Here is an 18,124-nt window from a genome sequence, read left to right on the forward strand (position 1 = left end):
CTTCTCTCAGGTTATTAGAATGACAGCTTCTCACCCACCACCTTGTTCCCACTCTCAGAGTACACTTGCACCCTCATTAGACATCGCTGATGCTCAGTTTGTAAAACAGGATGTTTGGAAAGCAAATATAAATACAGAATATGCAGTTATTTCTTTAAAGTTTTGCATTTCTTCCTTTCTGCTGTTGCATTGAGTATGTTGCTTCTACCCTTCCCCAGTTCTCCCAGGTCTTCTTTGGGCACTGTGCTACAATGACAAGAGATTCTTCCTGTGATATCATAATGCATTAGCAATGCACTGCAAATCTATTTTACTCTATTGGAGCTTCCAAGTTCAGTCTGACTTATGGTGCCAATACTTTGAAGCTTTTTATTCAGAATTATTAACAAAAGATGAATGTGACTTTGATGTGTAATATCTTCAATTGATAGTAACAAGTAATTTAGCCACACATAAATATTCCCCTATTTATCACAAGGTTTTAGAAGTTTCATATTTTTGTAGAATTTTAAAATCGAAGTTGCCCCTATTGTGTGAAGGTATTTTCAATCTGGCGTGTTAATGAAATTCTGGTGTAATAGTGCATAAACATCTTTAAAATGCTTTTTAAACACAAAAGTTATTCACTTACTCCACTAAGTATGCTGATGGATCACTACCTCTATATTATTTCTTTCAATGCTGTAGTGGTCTGCCCGTTAAATGAAAGTGAGTTCCAATGAAAACATTCATTGCCAAGTAATAAACAGTGGCAGGCAATTTACTGTGCATAGATATATCTCACCTACTGACTATATTTTTAAACAGTATTTTACTTTGAGAATTCTCTCCATCATTGTGGAATGAGAGGTGTGGCAAAACATACAAAATGCCTATACTCAATCAGCTGTATGAATACCACTCTCTGCATTAAGATGATTATTAACTAGAAAGTATGAATAACTTATAAATGTAACCATTAAAATATGCATTGACATTACAGCCAATGGTAATTAGAAAGCAGTCAGTGGTGTGCATTGATGCCATTGACAGATGGTGAATACTGAGTTCTTCTACAAGTGGTATAGTTATACATGTTTGTTAACATATGTCAGAAGCAAATTAATTGAAAGATTGGAGATAGGTTATTTAGAGGGGTGGGAGAAGGTAGTTTTCTGATCCATTAAGTCATATCTCTTAAAGCCAGGTTTAAGACCAAACTTACTAGCTGCAATTTTTGCTACTGTTATTTATTTAATTTGTGGACCGCGGAATTATAATTGACATCCATATCAATATTGACTTGTATTCTAATGTTTGCTGGCGCCAGAGCAGTTTGGCATCCTGATACATTGAGCTCTCAAGTTTACTGCCAGACTTCTTGGCAGTATTACCCTGATGCACTGTGCCACTCAAAGATCGTCTCAGGAGCTGGTTCAGTAAATCTATCGCATCACTTATCTTCTCAGAATCTCAGGCATCACAACATAACATCTACCTTAATTTCTACATTCTGTCTTCCTGTTGTGCCTCACAGGGATAATTTGTTTTCGAGCTAAACGACGTGGATTGAGACTGAATGGAACTGATAACCTCTCAAATGGATGAAATAGATGAGTGTGTGAAAATGTTAAACATTGCAGAGGAGAAACTTGAGTTTGTTTTTTTTTAAGTATTACTATCTGATTTCATTCCATACTTTTGATCATCAATAGTTAGTTTGAAGGGTAGCTCTGATACCTGCTCAGTAGTCAATGGCCAGTTACACATATAAACCTGTGATGAATCCATGCATATTGGTAAAGATGGCACTACAATCCTGCAACTAGTCTCCAGATACCAGTGTCCAACCTGGCACCTGAAAGCAGAAATAATCAAGGTTTATTAATGTATGAACCTGGATCAGTTCTCTTCTGGAACTGTTTAAAACTGCTTCCAATATAATGATGAACGTTGGAAATTGTGACGAATATCACACCATATATGTTCAACGCAGCACTCACCTGATATATAAAAAGTTTTTAAAACACCAACAAAAGGTGTCGGGTCAGAACAGACCAGGATTAGTTAGAAGTGGGATGTTAGCATGGAGTTGATAGGAAGTGGACCTTTTAACTCTACCAGTTTACCCAACACCCAACTCAGGTTCCTGATCACTCACTTCTTTTCTTAGCTGAGATTATTTGATAGGGATCTAGTCAGAAAATTTCTTTCTTCAAAACAGTCAACATGAACTCTTCTCCAAAGAAGTTGTCCAATTTAAATTATGGTAATTAAAATTGAAGTTCCGGGGGAGAAACATCCTATGATGTTTTGTTTAAGTTGTGTAATTTCATTGAGTAATTCTATTCATTCTCCTCCTGCTCCTCAGCTTTTCCACTGACCATGCCATCCTCCACTATCGATTCTCTCCATCACCTATTACAGGTGGATTGGTTTTACAAGATTACATTCCTCATTTTCTGATCAGGAGCTGAATATCTCAGGCAATACCTTTTCTCTCTACACCGTCGATTCCAGGATTTTCAATGATTTCTCCTCTGTCATCTATTTTTTTAACACACTCTCTTTTGCTGATGTCCTTCCCTGCTTATAATTTGGAATATGTGACTTCACCTGTGATCATGACCTGGATCTGTCAGCTACAGAATAGGAAACTACTTACATAGAAGTTCTCCCTTCCAATCAGAGCTCTTACTTCTATGCTCTTTTAAGAGGCTTTACCCAGCATAAAGTGATGAAAAATACTTGAACGCAGCACCTCTAGTTTCAGACTTAATTCGACATTTTTTGGCGATGTTAGTCAAGTTGGATTTCTTTTCTTTTCTTTGAACATGTGCAGCTTCTCCACTTGAAAGAGATTGAGTGCGTCTACCCAAAGGTTTTTTTAACTGGATTCCACTCAATGACCAAACAACTTTTCCTTTCTCCCCCTTTCATTTTTCGCAAGTGCGGCAATTTGATAGTTCCATTAGTTCCATCAACCATTAGCCATTAGACCTTAGTCATTAGTCGTTAGTCATTAGACATTAGTCATTAGTCATTAGGTGAAAAAACTGGCTACCTCTCCGGACCTTTGTAGACGGATTCGACCTACACAGTCTCCACTCACTAATAGACCGGTACGTTTTCAAACTGGACGACCCTTCCCGAAGGTTCCGGAGCTCTTCTTAAATCTTGCACCATTTCCCAGAAGTGCCTATGTGCGATGATCTCCGTGACGTGAAGCTCACACTAACCCAAAATGCAGTGACATCAGTGCTCTTTTCCATGAAACAGTCTCTCAAGTTATTTAAAGTTCAGCATCTTACCGCAGATTCCAATGCTGCTCCCGGACTGCCGCTGTGATGTTGCGGGGTCGCCCCAATGTTCTGGGCAGAAACAGCACTCAGGCAGTGGGTTCCATCCGGTCTATCAGTGGATTCTTGCTATTACTTTTAAATCTTATTTTCTTTTGCCTCTAGGTCCCAATACTTTCTAGAAACTCTAGTTTGACTTGACAATGTTCTTGCCTAACATACAGTGAGTGGGCCAGCACAAATAAATATCTTAACACCACTTTCTTTATCATTAACTATTCAAATACCCCTGTTATTACTTTGCAACCTCTTCTCAAGCATCAATAATTTGCAACTGGTCTAAAATCTGCCAGATAAATCTTGGTTTCGGTGAAGTCCCAGTTACAATATTCACGGCTCATTGATCCACATTAGTTCCCCTTCGCATTTAAATTAAATTTCTAGCTTGCCACCCTATCATTCTAAAACAGAACATTAACTTGGCAATTTTCTGTAGACCTGTAATTCTTCTGAATGTTTTGATCCTATGGCTCCAATGTCTTGTGTATTTTTCCTTCCTATCAATCTACCTTTGACGAAAGAGGCTCAGTTATTTTTGTCCTCTTTGCAATTTATGTCCTAATGTACCTTCTCTTGCAATTCTTTCACTTACAATAACTTTTTTGAATTAACTTTTCTTCTTTCTTCCTAAACTTTTCTCTTGTGGCTCACTACCCAACTTTCCATCCAGAAATATGTGCTTTGGAATTGTATTACTGTTTCTATATGATGCAAGATCTATTGTTAGAAGTTTAAGCATTAAGGTAAAATATAAGAAATTTTGGGCTGCAAACCATAGTGGCGCCATGATGTAATTTTGTGTTTTCCATGCACTGTTTTCTGGTCAGAGATCCTACTACTTAGATTTTACTTTCTTCAGAGGGTTTAAGAGAAACTGGAAATCCTTCTTTGGGAGTCAAGTCGCAGATAGTTTTGATGGCTGTTGCCGGAGGAGCTCTCATGGTTGTTATAAGCATAATCTGTGGAATTATCTTCTTCTGCCTTAAAAGGTGAGTGAACAGCATGTTTAATAAGCAACATAAAAATCTTTCAAATGTGAATATTAAAGTATATTTATTTCAGTTCACTATCTCGGGAATTTCAAATGATTTAATATGGCAAATGCTCTAAAAAGGTCAATCAACGAACTCATTCAATTGCACCAAATTTTATTAAAGCCACCAAATCCACAATTATAACTTGTCAGACACTAGCTTTAGATTGTAGAGCAAGCCATAAGAATGTCAAGGGTGAAGAACGCAGATGAAGAAGAGTTTGGCATTGCATTGTTTTCACCTTCCTAATTGACTGCAAATGCTGAAACAAGTTTTTGCATAATCGTAACATGCCCGATCCGTCACTGTCTTTCAAATACAAAGCCCCAGGCCTTGTGTCCTTGCCCTGTATCACCATCTGCTACTTATATTCAAGCAACCTAATTGACTACACAGGGATTGTAGATACATATAAGTAGCAGCAATAAAATTGTATGCATGTTTTCAAGAATGAAACAGAGCAGTTGTTTAAAATCATGGGTGAGACTACTTCATTCTGTATTTCCATCTTTTCTTTGGATACTTATAGCAGCATTTGGCCCATTCAGAGCATTCCCATTCTTCCATTAATCTTGCTTGCCACCTACTCACTCCACTTTCTCATCTAGGGTGACACAGTAGTACAGCTGTTAAAGTAATGCTATGATAGAGAGAATGACCTGGGTTAATTTCCACCACTGCCTGTAAGGGGTTTGGGCATTCTCCCCGTGACCATGTGGGTTTCCTCCAAGTGATCCAATTTCCTCCATTCCAAAGAAGTATGTGGTGGGTTAATTAATCACATGCGTGTGATAGGGTGGTGCAGGCTCATTGGGCTGGAAGGGTCTGGTACTGTGCTGTATTTTGAATGAGACCGAAAAAATAAATAAATCCCTCCACTCACCAGATTCTACTACTCATCTACATATGGGCGGCAGTTTTACAATGGCCAGTTAACTTACCAATCAGCATGTCTGGGATGTGGCAGGAAAGCTGTTCAACCAGAGGAAACCCACTTGGTCACAGAGAGAACATTGACGGCTTCAGAGGTCAGGATTGACCTTGGTTGCTGGAGCAATGGGACTAGTTGTTCCCCTGTGCAGCCAAATTTTAAATTATGGATGTTCTGGAAAGCTCCATATTCCATGGACATATTACAATAGATATTGCTTGTTTTTATATACCTGTACTGGAGGCTGGAAAGATCTTAAGTAATAGCATGCACTCGCAGGAAAGGTTTAATCCAACTTTCTAAGAAAGCAATGTGTTAGTCCTGTTTTCCCATGGACTTTCCTTCTTATGGTGTTCCCAAGTTTTTTATTTAAAAACTGCCTTTTAACAAATGCATTCCCTTCCCTTCTACTCGCAGCTGAGTCTAAAGCAACAAAGGTTGTTTGGAGTATACCACTTTCTCTTCAAGCAGTGTTAGGAAGGAAAACATGAGAGAATCATTGATTATTGTTGTAATTTCCATTTGGGTGGGAAATCACAGGAAGTAGTATGTGTGGCATGAAGATGAAACCCTAACCAAGTTTCTTCCTCTCCTTACCAATTGTCTTTATTTTGATCACTTTATACATTCATTATGCCATATTTCATAATTTAGCTCCAGATCTATTAAGTGCCAAACCATGTAACATGGATTGTAAGTCTGGTCAGTTTATTTTAAGAGCCCCAATATAAATACTGTACAAGTTAATCAACTGCCTTCCTTTCATACAAACCTAATACCTTGGGTCATCACTTACAACTGTTTAAAGCAGAATATACTGCGTCTAAAACCAATGTATTTAATGTATCCAAACAATATATTAAAATAATTCATATGTATCTGAAGCATATCTAGGAGCAGTTGCAATTGTTCCCAAGGAAATTGGATTTTGAACCAAGCTGCAGACTGTTTTATAGGAAAAACCCATTTTTTTTCCATTCTTTTGGAAGTTCCATAAATTTACCATACCATTTCAAGTCAGAAGAGATACTATAATGTATTTTATAATGCATTATATGGGTCACATACTTTATTCTGTTGATTCCATCTCAAGATCTATCCTGTTCCCAGCTTTGGACACTTAAGTGAGATGTTATTGTGTCTCATTGTTCAAAATGCAAATGACTTTAAATATGCCGTCCTTTATTTGCAATTGTATAAATCAGTATTGATGCTGAACATTCCAAGCAGAAAATCCCTTGAATTGGGCAAATACATTTCGTGTTATTTTATTTTCTCACTTGATTCTCAAAAGAATGCCTTTTCTTTCCTCCTTAATCTCTCTCCACTAGCCCTTGTTCTTTTGTCTTTATGCTATATCCCCGTGGGTTATGACAACTCACATAATCATCTAAGTACTTTTTAAAGGCAATGAGAGCTTCTGCCTCCACCACTATTTCAAGCACTGCATTCTAGACACAAACTACCTTTTGGATCCAAAATCCTTTCTCGACTCCACCCTTACCTTTCAACTGATTACCTGGTCATAAGAGTTGTATAGAATAGAACTGGCCCAACTTAACCAAGATGCTTATGAGTTTGTCCTATTTTCTTGTCTTTGGCCCATTTCCCTCTAAACATTTCTTATCCAAGTACCGGTCTAAATGCCTTTTAAGCATTGTAATTGTACCCTCCGCTACCACTTCCTTTGGCAACTTGTTCCACATACTCACCACCCTATGTCTGAAAGAGTTGTCCCTCATGCCCCTTTAAGTTTTCCTCTCACTTTAAATCTACGCCCATAAAAATTGCTGGTGAACGCAGAATCTATGCCTTCTGGTTTTAGACTCTCTTATTCTAGGAAAAATAATGTGACAGCCTCCTTTGCTCCCGGGAGAATAAAATAACTTAAACATCACTTTCCATATCTCCACAGTGACATATATATCCGCAGTGAAGTGGGCATTTGGAATTTTGACAGCTGTCTGCATCATATTTTTGTTTGTTTTTCACCAACATTGATGTCTGGATGATTTCCTTGTCAATCAGTTTTGTTTCTAGTAACAGTTGTGGGCAGTTACTCTTTAGGTGACATCTGAACCATCACGATTGATATGTAGCATGGGCATCACATTCAGTTGACTCAAAGTTTATATTTATGGCACTGTAAAAAGATCACAATAAATGATTTAGGCCACCCAATGCAGCAAGACAGCCATATAGTTTGATAAATAATCTACTGATTATATAAGAAAATAACTAATCTGGAAGAAAGAGTCATTGTCATGTCAGAAAATAAAATCACCAGCACCTGAGCCTATGTGTTTTTACTGTCTTTGACAATTTCTTCAGTGAAATAACCATGCTTTCAAAAGCCTGGCCATTGAATTTCCCTAGAGCTAGCAAAAAGAATGTCAAAGATATAAAGATAAGCCATTCAGCTGATTTTGAACTCTAGCACTACTTTGTAAGAATTAGAGAAGGAATATATTTAATTCCCTACAGCATGCTGGTCCAGGCCTGGTGTGCACAATTGCACTTACCTTTAGCAGCTATAGAGAGGTATATGAGTGATATGAAGGCCACAGGCTGTTGAACTTTAAACTCCCCCAACAGACAACATGTTTCCAGAAGTCTAACGTCTCTGATAACCAGATAAATTTTGAAATAAGTAAAATACATATAAATATTTCTTCAAAATAAATATTTCAAAAAACTACAATTAATGTAAATGAATAAAATATTAACATCTGTTAAGATAGCCACTCCTTTTCACCTTCTCTGATGATCCCATTCACTGTATCTGGCATAAAGCTGACCAGCTGGATATGAAGCCCATTTGGCCCCTCAGTTAGTACCTCACAGAACTTCCATCACCACCTCCAAACGCCCACCCCCCGATCCTCCAATTCAGCATTAATCCCATGGGTCAACAGGAATGTCAGATACACTAGCACACATGCGGACACCAGATAAAGAAGTAAGATTAACCACAACACATAACCTGAAGCTAGTTAACACTGCTGTTAACACTTGGACCAATATTTCCACATACAAATGACACTGGAAGAATGGTAACTGATGCTTGACAAGTTGTTAATTTCATCTTTGAGAATGATAGATTTTTTTTAATCAAACGTGTTGGGAGACACAGATTAAAGGCCCATAAATGCAGTTAACTCACAACGGGACACAGCCTCACTGAAATAGACTGGAGTGACCAAACGCCTCGCTCCTATTCTATCAATTGTACTACTATATTTAAGAAAAGATTTTCAAATTGTGCTCATATTCTTCAGAACAAAGACAATACTGGGCATGCAGTATTTTGTATGAGTTTTCCTATCAAAGAAGTTCAATTTAGTAAGAGAATAATTGGCTTACACAGACTACATAATTAAATTATCTTTTCAATGATTTTAAGTCATGTTTTCACAGATGGACTGCACACCCTTTTATTGCGATAATGGAAAGGAGAAAAAACTGTTTCATTATATAGTCCGGTTTTGCTATCTCTTAATTTCTGAGTCATCATGAGAATCAATTTTGTCAAACCTTCAAATGCAACTTAATCAATGCAATTTTATGCACATTTCAGGTGCAATTTTGCAATTGTGCTAGTGCAGAAGCCATATTCAATTACCTTCAGAGTATTGTTCATTTATGTAATGACAGCTTTCAGATGCACAGATTTATTTATATGTGCAGTTTGAATGTGCTCCTTGTGCTATTACAATATTGCAGAGCATGCAGTGGATGAGAAAACATTTATTTTCCAGGATGCTTAAAAAGATGTTCAATGTTTAACATAAATCTCAGGTAATTCTTTCCATGGTAATGTACTATCTAGTCCCACATTAATGTGAGCCCCAATGCTCTGTAATCAACACCATCAAAGATTGGCTGGTAAGTGTGAGAGAAAAATCTCAGTACCACTTCAGAAATACCTATGAAATATTTGCTCTTTATAGTTGATGATACTGTCAATTGCGGTATGTACTTTCCTAGCTGTCAATCCAGGAGTTCCAGAACTAAACAAACTTCTTAGTATCTGAAAGCTGGAAATTGGCGTCATATATCTATTTTCTGTGGTCATGTTTGATGCTGGTGCTAAGTTGCATCCCACTCAGAAAATTGTGAAATTGATCAAAAACAAGTTTGCAATAGAGTTAGTTCGGATTATAGCCAGAAAGAAACATTAAAATGTAATCTGCACAATTCCTGAGGGAAGCATGCTGAACTCAGTACTGTGATACAATCAGAGAAAATCATCCGAGATTGAAAGCACATTCCCCATAGCAGAAGCGTAGTGGCAATACATGGTGTAGTTGAATTTTCAAAAAGCTTAGTATCCCAAATAGAAGGTTGGTTAAGGTTAGACCATAGGGAATTCAAGCAATGTAGAGATTGAAATTGATTATCAGTCAGGAAGCAAAGAACAGGAATGAATGGATCTTTCTCAGACTACCAGGCTGTCACTAAGGGTTACAACCAGGTTGGTGCTTTGACCCCAGCTATTCATGAACCATATCATTGATTTGGCTGAGGAGACCAGGTGTGATAATTCCGAGTTTTTGCATGATGCTGAACTATGTGGGATTGTGAACACCGAAGAGGCTTGAAGGGGTTGTAGACAATCTGACTGTGTGAATGAAAAATGACTAATTGAAAATTATGCAGAATAACATCAGAAAAAATATCACTTTGGTGCACAATGGATAAAAGAGCAGTTTTTAAAGATTATGAGAACTTGGGTAGTATTGACATTCAAAGAGACCTAGTTGTATACAAGTCCCTTAAAGACATCGTTTAGTGCAAAGGACAGTTAAGGAGAAAATATTATGGCGGTCATCATTTCTGGAAGCTTTGCAAGCAGAAGAAATAAAACAGGAGAAATAATTTGGTGAGATGGCACAAGGAACGTTGTCTACATAACTTGACATTGAAGTTACACTGCAGTGGTTCTAGACGTGGCAGATTTGCTGTTTGAGGAGTGAGTAGGCCTATAGTGCCTATAATCTCTGATGTTTCTGAGGATGAGAGAAGACGCAAAACTCTTAAAGAGCTTGGAAGGGTAGATGCAGGGAGAACGGTTTATCTGGATGGGGAATCTAGAATCAGGGACCAGTCACAGAAAAAGCAGTAGACTATTTAGGACTGATATGCAGAGAAAACAATCAACAGATAGTGAACGTTGAAATTCTGTATGCCAGAGGGCCGTGGTTGCAGAGTTAGTGTATTTATTCACAACAGAGATTGATAAATTTCTGGATGTTAATGGAACCAAAGGAGTTATCAGGGGGTCTCACCCTTCTGCTCACTGAGTCCATGATGAAGCACCCATTTATACTAATCCCATTTTACTGACCCACAATTCCCCCAGGTCCTATTGCTATCTCTACACCACTACCTACTAGAGGCAATGCACAATCAAACCATAGGTCTTTGGCATGTGGGAGGAAACTGGAGTATATTGATGACTCCTTTGGTTCCATTAATATCCAGAAATTTATCAATCTCTGTTGTGAATAAACACACTAACTCTGCAACCACGGCCCTCTGGCATACAGAATTTCAACGTTCACTATCTGTTGATTGTTTTCTCTGCATATCAGTCCTAAATAGTCTACTGCTTTTTCTGTGACTGGTCCCTGATTCTAGATTCCCCATCCAGGTAAACCATTCTCCCTGCATCTACCCTTCCAAGATCTGACATAGAGAGGACATGAAAATTTCACACATTTTGCACGTGGGAGAAGGCTATTAGAGTCAGATGACCCAGTCCTGCTCTTGCAGTGTTGTTAGTCTACTCCTAACAGTTCAATGAGGGAGGGAGAGGCTACCAGGAAGAGGGTGAAAGCTGTCAGATCTTTGAAAGTCCGAAAAGTGATTGTAGTAAGTAGGATGCATGCTAGAAAAGAGATACAGAGTAATAGACAAGGGGATGGGTACAAGGGACCTGTTAACCCTAAATTCAGAGCTCTATAGGAGATGATCAGAATGGTCGTTTCCATGAATGAGAAGCACCATGGGGGAACAATGCTGAAAAAAACCATGACTTCACAATCATGTCAGAGTTCACTGCACACCATTAAAATCATTGTGCTGTCATACAGACACTTAGGCAGGCAGAAACACAAGTGGACAGACACAAATGATTGACCTACCAAATACTACTCTCTTCTGCACCAACTTTTCATTCAACATCATCGTCATTCTAATGCATCCACACCCCAGATGTTAAGTCTCCAAAGGATGGAAAATTAAAAGGTATCCAATGTCCTTTATTTCCTCATATGGACTGAAATAACAGAAGGAAGGCCACACTCCCAGGATGGGAGCTGGGGGTATTCTCTTGCTTTCAGTGTAACATTAGACATTTTAGAGCCCTTCATCTTTGTGATCAGAGGAACCTTCAGGTGTGAACTACTTATGAGCAGAGGCAATGCAAAATATGCCAAGTGGTAAAAATGTTTCATTGTCGTTTTCTACAACCCCTTTACTACATCTTCATTACCATGTGAAAGGCTGCATCACATTCAGGATGTTTGACTTTGAGCATATGAAGGGAAGACAGATATCCCCTCATCAGAATAACATGGATCAGTACAGGGGAAGCTGGGGGACACATGATGGAGATGAGGAGGAGGAGGAGGATGATAGTGATGAGGTGTCAATGATCATAGTTTTCACAGTGCACTTGACAACCCACTGAACAATCTCCGAAGAATTATGCAGCAAAGTATCAGCTCATTCATTTTGCTGGACAAAGGGTTTATTTTTGAAAACTGGGGCAGATTGTGTAATATTGATGTTCGAGGAGACCTAGTCTGCATACCGGTTACTGAAAGATAATATTTGGGTGCGATGGACAGTGGCAAATAGTATGTTTGCCATCATTACTGGAGCAGAAGAAATGAAGGCTTACTATAATTGTATAGCAACTTGGTGAGATGGCACAAGGAATACTGTCTACTGCCTCAGAAACTGACATTGAGGAATGAGCAAAGCAGTTTAGAGGGACACAATCCTTGAGGATAAACAGCCTACAGCCTAGCATGAGTAGTAGTGAGAGAGATGGGTATCTGTAATGCCTTGAGCACATTTGGGATGCTGATGTACATGCAGAATGAGATACTTAGTACATTGTTGGACTTGAAAAGAGAGATGCACCAAAACCAGACACTACTCTCCTTCTTACATATGAGCAGATGGGAAGGAGGGTGATCTGTAAGGAACCAAACTGAGGGGCTAAATAACCTTCATATCTGGACTCCCAGCTTTATGCCAGCCATACTTAATTGGGTCAGTGAAATTGGCTTGCGTCATTGTCACAGAGCTGAGATGTGGGCAGACACAAATCACGCGCCTGGTCCCTGCTTGTCTTCCCTCTTGTCCTTGCTGTCAGCTCTCTGTGTATTCCGAGCATGGGGAGGGGCGAGAATGCTCCTGCTACTGCAGAAGAGCAATGAGCTGATATGTACCTCATGCAAGGTGGATGCATCACAATGTCAATGGGGGATGAAGATTGGAGAGCTGGCATAGGAGTCTGATGTGATGGATTAACATTTCGCTTTCATGCACAATGAAGATCAAGTCACTGAATGCATCTAAAAAGTTGATAGATCTCTCAGCACAAAATGCATCAAGGAATATAGAGTGTTGAGACTGAGAATCAGTCACTATTGTATTGAATGACTGGACAAGCACTCAGGTTTGAGTGGCCAACTCGTATCAAGTAGAAATATCTCCATGTCAAACATTTTCTCTAGCTAAGATGCTATTGCCAGGTAGATTAACAGAAAGTGGAGGAAGCACTCAATAGGTCTGACAGCACCCGTGAAAAGAGAACTAGTGTTCATGTTCAGGTCAAAGATCTTTCGCAGTTAGCACTCAAAGCCTTCAACCCAAAGTGTCAACTGTTTCTCGCTCTGTAGATGCCGCCAGCCAGCAGGGGTTTCCCCCGCACTCAGCTATTTTTGATTTCAATCGCCTGGATTTTCAGCAGATGCTGCGGCTTCAGTTTAATCGTAAATACTTAAGAGAATTGGAGTGAGCAGAACTGGAGAGGAGGGCAACGTGGCTGACTACAGCTCATGTTCTCCCTTCTTTATGTTTCAGATCTAAGAAACGGGAGATCAAGAAGAGACCACCTCCCCGTCCTCCATTGCCATCCCAATACAATTCAAGGAAAGAACCAAAGAGGTTGTCAAAACCTGGTGCCAAAATCCCCCAGGCACAGCAGCCGTATCCTACTCAGCAACGCACCCGCTCACTACCTCGCCCACCGCCATCCTCACCTAAACAGCCCCAGTGGTCACGGCGATCCCTCACTCGCCCCCGTGAGCCGCCACCCCCGTGCCCGAGCAAGGTGCCACCTTCGAGCCCGCCTCCGCGTCCACGTGGCTCATCATCGCCGCAACTTGGCAAGCACGGACCACAACCAGTGCCGGACAATGAAACTAGTTATGCAGAGGAGCCAACAGGCTATGTCGATTACATTACAGCTTATGACAGTACCGAATATATGAAACACTTATAGATTTAAATCAAGTGATGAATGCGGTAGACTCAGACCAGTTCCTTTCTATGTATAGCTTCATCTTATTTAAATATAATCAAAGAGTATTGAATGAATAAAAGTTTTGTTGGAAAATATCTCTGTACCACTTAGTTAATTATTATTTTAAAGGCACAATGACAATGTTTTAGAGTTGAATTTGGTGTTCTCTCTATTGCTACCATTTCATAAACTACAATAATACACATATATATCACTGGCCAAGTTGTTAACCCAGTTGGGCAATTCATCCAAACCAAGCAAAATCCTGTTTCTGTGTTTGAAGTTTGACTGTCTCTTGGAAGGTAACAACCTACCTAAGCCTTCTAACCCATTTGCAGTGTGTATATTAAGTGCTATTTTTGACCCAAAAAGTACAAAGTTAATTCTCCAGATGGAAGCCCATGGTGACTAGGATGCCTAAGGGGTTAGTGTTGAAAACTCTGTAAATAATGTCAATATGAGTGTCGTCATCGTGGCTATCCCTCGAGGTCGAGGATGATGGTCTTTGTTCTGTTGATCTACTTATGGGCTCTCAAGTGGCTTATGAGTCCAATCTTGGCTTTGAAAGTTCTTCCACATTCAGGACAGGTAGTTCCAGATGGAAGATTGGGCTTTGGTTGTTGCTGCTTCTCTTTCCATTTTCTTCTCTTTTCTTCTAATTCTGCACATCTGTTGGCTTCAAAAGTTGCTGTTCCTTCTCGGATGACGGCTTGCCAGAGTTTCCTGTCCTTGGCATTGGTTTCCCAATTGTTGATGTCGATGTTACATTTCTTCATGTTGGCTTTTAAGACGTCTTTGAATCTCTTCTGTTGTATGTAAATAATGTCAATATGAGTGTACGCAGGGGATCTTGTTGATAGTGAACAGGTTACAATGAATTACTGAAAGATCTTGATTATTTTGGGAGCTGGCTGAGGAAAGAAAAGTAGTTTTGAATCTAGATAAGTGTGAGATGATGCATTTTGGGCAGTCAAACCAGGCTAGGGCCTATACAGTGAATGGCAGGACACTGACAAGTGCTGTGGAACAGAGGGACCTGGAAGTACACAGTTAGCTAAAAGCAGGCACTCAACTAGACAGGATAGTGAAGAAGGCATTTAGCATGCTGCCCTTCATTATTGAAGGCACTGAGTTTAGGATTAGGAACATGATGATACAAGTGACACCACAATTGAAATATTGGTCACCATGTAATAGAAAGGAATTTGTTAAGCAGGAGAGGGCACAGAAGAGATTTATGAGGATACTGCTGAGTTATAGGGAGAGGTTGACCACACTGGATGTTTATTCCTTGCAGTACAGGAGAATGAGGGAGACCACGTAGAAGAAGGTAAAATAGTATAACCATGCCTGACATGATGGAATACATGGTGACACAGGACAAAATAGTACAAAGTCAGCATGGTTTCCTTCAGGGAAAATCCTGCCTGCCGAACTTGTTGGAATTCTTTGAAGGGATTACAAGTAGGATAGGTAAAGGGGATGCAGTGGATGTTGTGTGTTTGGACTTTCAGAAGCTTTTGACAAGGTGCCACACATGAGGCTGCCAAGTTAAGAGTCCATGGTATTACATGGTAGGTTAGGAAAGTTACTAACATGGTTAGAGCATTGGCTGATTGGTAGGAGGAAGCGAGTGGGAATAAGAGGATCCTTTTCTGGTTGGCTGCCAGTTACTAGTGGTGTTCCACAGGGGTCAGTGTTGGGACTACTTTTTTTATGCTGTATATAAATGATTTAGATGATGGAATAGATGGCTTTGTTGCCATGTTTTTAGATGATACAAAGATTGGTGGAGGGGCAGGTAGTATTGAGGAAACCGGTAGGATGCAGAAGGACTTAGACAGATTAGGAGAATGGGCAAGAAAGTGGCAAATGAAATACAATGTTGGAAAGTGCATGGTCATGCACTTTGGTAGTAGAAATAAATGTGTGGACTATTTTCTAAATGGGGAGAAAATCCAGGAATCTGAGATGCAGAGGGACTTGGGAGTCCTTGTGCAGATCACCCTGAAGATTAACTTGCAGGCTGAGTCGGAGGTGAGGAAGGCAAATGCCATGTTAGCATTCATTTCGAGAGGTCTAGAATACAAGAGCAAGGATGTGATGCTGTAGCATTATAAGGCCTCACCTCGAGTATTGTGAACAGTTTTGGGCCCCTTATCTTAGAAAAGATGTGCTGGCATTGGAGAGGGTCCAGAGGAGGTTCACAAGGATGATTTCAGGAATGAAAGGGTTATCATACAAGGAACATTTGATGGGTCTAGATCTGTACTCGCTGGAATTCAGAAGGATGAGGGGGGATCTCATTGAAACCTTTCGAATGTTGAAAGGCCTAGACAGAGTAGATGTGGAAAGGATGTTTCCCATGGTGGGAGAGTCTAGGACAAGAGGGCACAGCCTCAGGATAGAGGGGTGTCCCTTCAAAACAGAGATATGGAGAATTTTCTTCAGCCAAAGTGAGGTGAATTTGTGGAATTTGTTGCCATGTGCAGCTGTGGAGGCCAGGTTGTTGGGTGTATTTAAGGCAGAGATTGATACATTCTTGATTGGACATGCTATCAAAGGTTACGGGGAGAAGGCTGGGAACTGGGTTGAGGAGGGGATAGAGAAAAGGATCAGTCATGATTGAATGGCAGAGCAGACTCGATGAGCCATATGCTCTTAAGGTCTTAAGTTTATAAAATCTTGATGGGTAATCATACACTTTCCACAGGGTAAGAGAGTCCAAACCTAGAGGGCATCGATACATGATAAGAGGGGAGTGATTTAAAAGACACCAGAGAGATAACTTCTTTATCCAGATGATAGTGAATACCTGAAATGGGCTGACAGAGGAAGTGTTGAGGTGCACTTCATTTAAGAGGCATTTGGATAGGTACATGGAGGGGAGGAGCAGGGAGGGGTATGGGCTGAACATGGGCAACTGGGACTAGCAAAGAAGATCCCATGGTCAGCATGGACTAGTTGGGCTGAAGACCCTGTTCTGTGAAGTATAAAAAAGTTATATATTTCCAGGTGTAACCTGAAGTTGAATCAGAAGGTAGTGAAGACCTGATGTCTATGCTTTATACACATTGGTGCTGAACCCTGGATCCTCTGAAAGAATAATACTGAGGGGTTTAAAATTGCTCTGATTCCTCGATGAGGACTGGCTTATGGACCTCTGGTTTTTCTCTCCTTGGTCTTGCTGACATTGAGTGAGAGGTTGTTCCTTGGCACCTCTCAGCCAAGTTTTCAATCTCCCTCCTATATGCTGATTCATCACCACCTTTGATTTGTCCAGTGACAGAGGTGGTATCAGCACTTTGCTTAGCCTTATAGGTATAACATGAGTAGAGCAGGGGGCTAAGCACACAGCCTTGTGGTGCAGCTCTACTGATAAAGATTGTGGAGGAGATGTTCTTGACAATCTGAACTGACTGGGGTCTGCAAGTGAGGAAATCAAGGATCCAGTTGCACAGGGAGGTACTGAGGCCAAGGTCTTGAAGCTAATTAATTAGTTTCGAGGGGGTGACGATATTGAATGCCAAGCTATAGTCGATAAAGAGCATCCAGATGTGTGTATCTTTGCTGTCCAGATGCTCCAAGATTGAGTGAAGAGGCAAGGAAATGGCATTTGTTTTTGACCTGTTGAACCGGCAGACAAGTTGAAGTGGATCCATGTCACTTCACAGGCAGGAGTTGGTATGTTTCACCATCAGCCTCTCAAAACATTTCACCACAGTGGATGGAAGTGCTGCTGGAGGATAGTCATTGAGGCAGGGTACCATGCTCTTCACAGGCACTGGAATAATTGAAGCCTTCTTGATGCAGGTGGATCATTCAGACCGCCTAAATGAGAGGTTAAAAGATACAGTATTGGTGAACACTCTAGCCAGCTGATCAGCCCAGATCTTTGGTCCTTGGCCAGGTACCCCATCTGGGCCGGATGCTTTCCGTGGTTCAACCTCCTAAAGGGTGCTCTCACAGCGGCCTCAGAGACTGAAATCACAGGGCCATCTGGGGCTGTGGGAGTTCATGAATGTGTCTCCAGGTTTAGATGGTCAAAGCGAGCGTAGAAGGCATCAAGCTCATCTGGAAGCGGAGCCGTGTTGTCACTTGGTTTCACTTTGTAGGAGGTGATAGCATTCAAGCCCTGCCACAGCTGTCCAGCGATTCAAGTTTGGTCCAGAACGTGGATGTCTTGTACCTTACTTGGTCACCAGACCTGAATGCCACTGAACTTCCCCTCAGCAGATTGCTGATCTTCTGGTTGGGGAAGGCTGTGAAAGACTTTGTG

General features: G+C 40.4%; 1 protein-coding gene across 1 annotated transcript in view; it reads left to right on the forward strand.

Annotated features, from left to right (window-relative positions):
* LOC134357391 (uncharacterized) overlaps positions 1-13,824 on the forward strand; it is a 132,091-nt gene extending 118,267 nt beyond the window's left edge. The window contains exons 4-5 of the mRNA XM_063068927.1: positions 4,198-4,327; positions 13,404-13,824. Coding sequence (XP_062924997.1) covers positions 4,198-4,327; positions 13,404-13,824 — 551 coding nt within the window. The remainder of the gene's footprint in view (positions 1-4,197; positions 4,328-13,403) is intronic.
* The last annotated feature ends 4,300 nt before the right edge of the window (positions 13,825-18,124 follow it).

Source organism: Mobula hypostoma, chromosome 2, assembly GCF_963921235.1.
Source record: "Mobula hypostoma chromosome 2, sMobHyp1.1, whole genome shotgun sequence".
In the NCBI taxonomy this organism is placed as follows: domain Eukaryota; kingdom Metazoa; phylum Chordata; class Chondrichthyes; order Myliobatiformes; family Myliobatidae; genus Mobula; species Mobula hypostoma.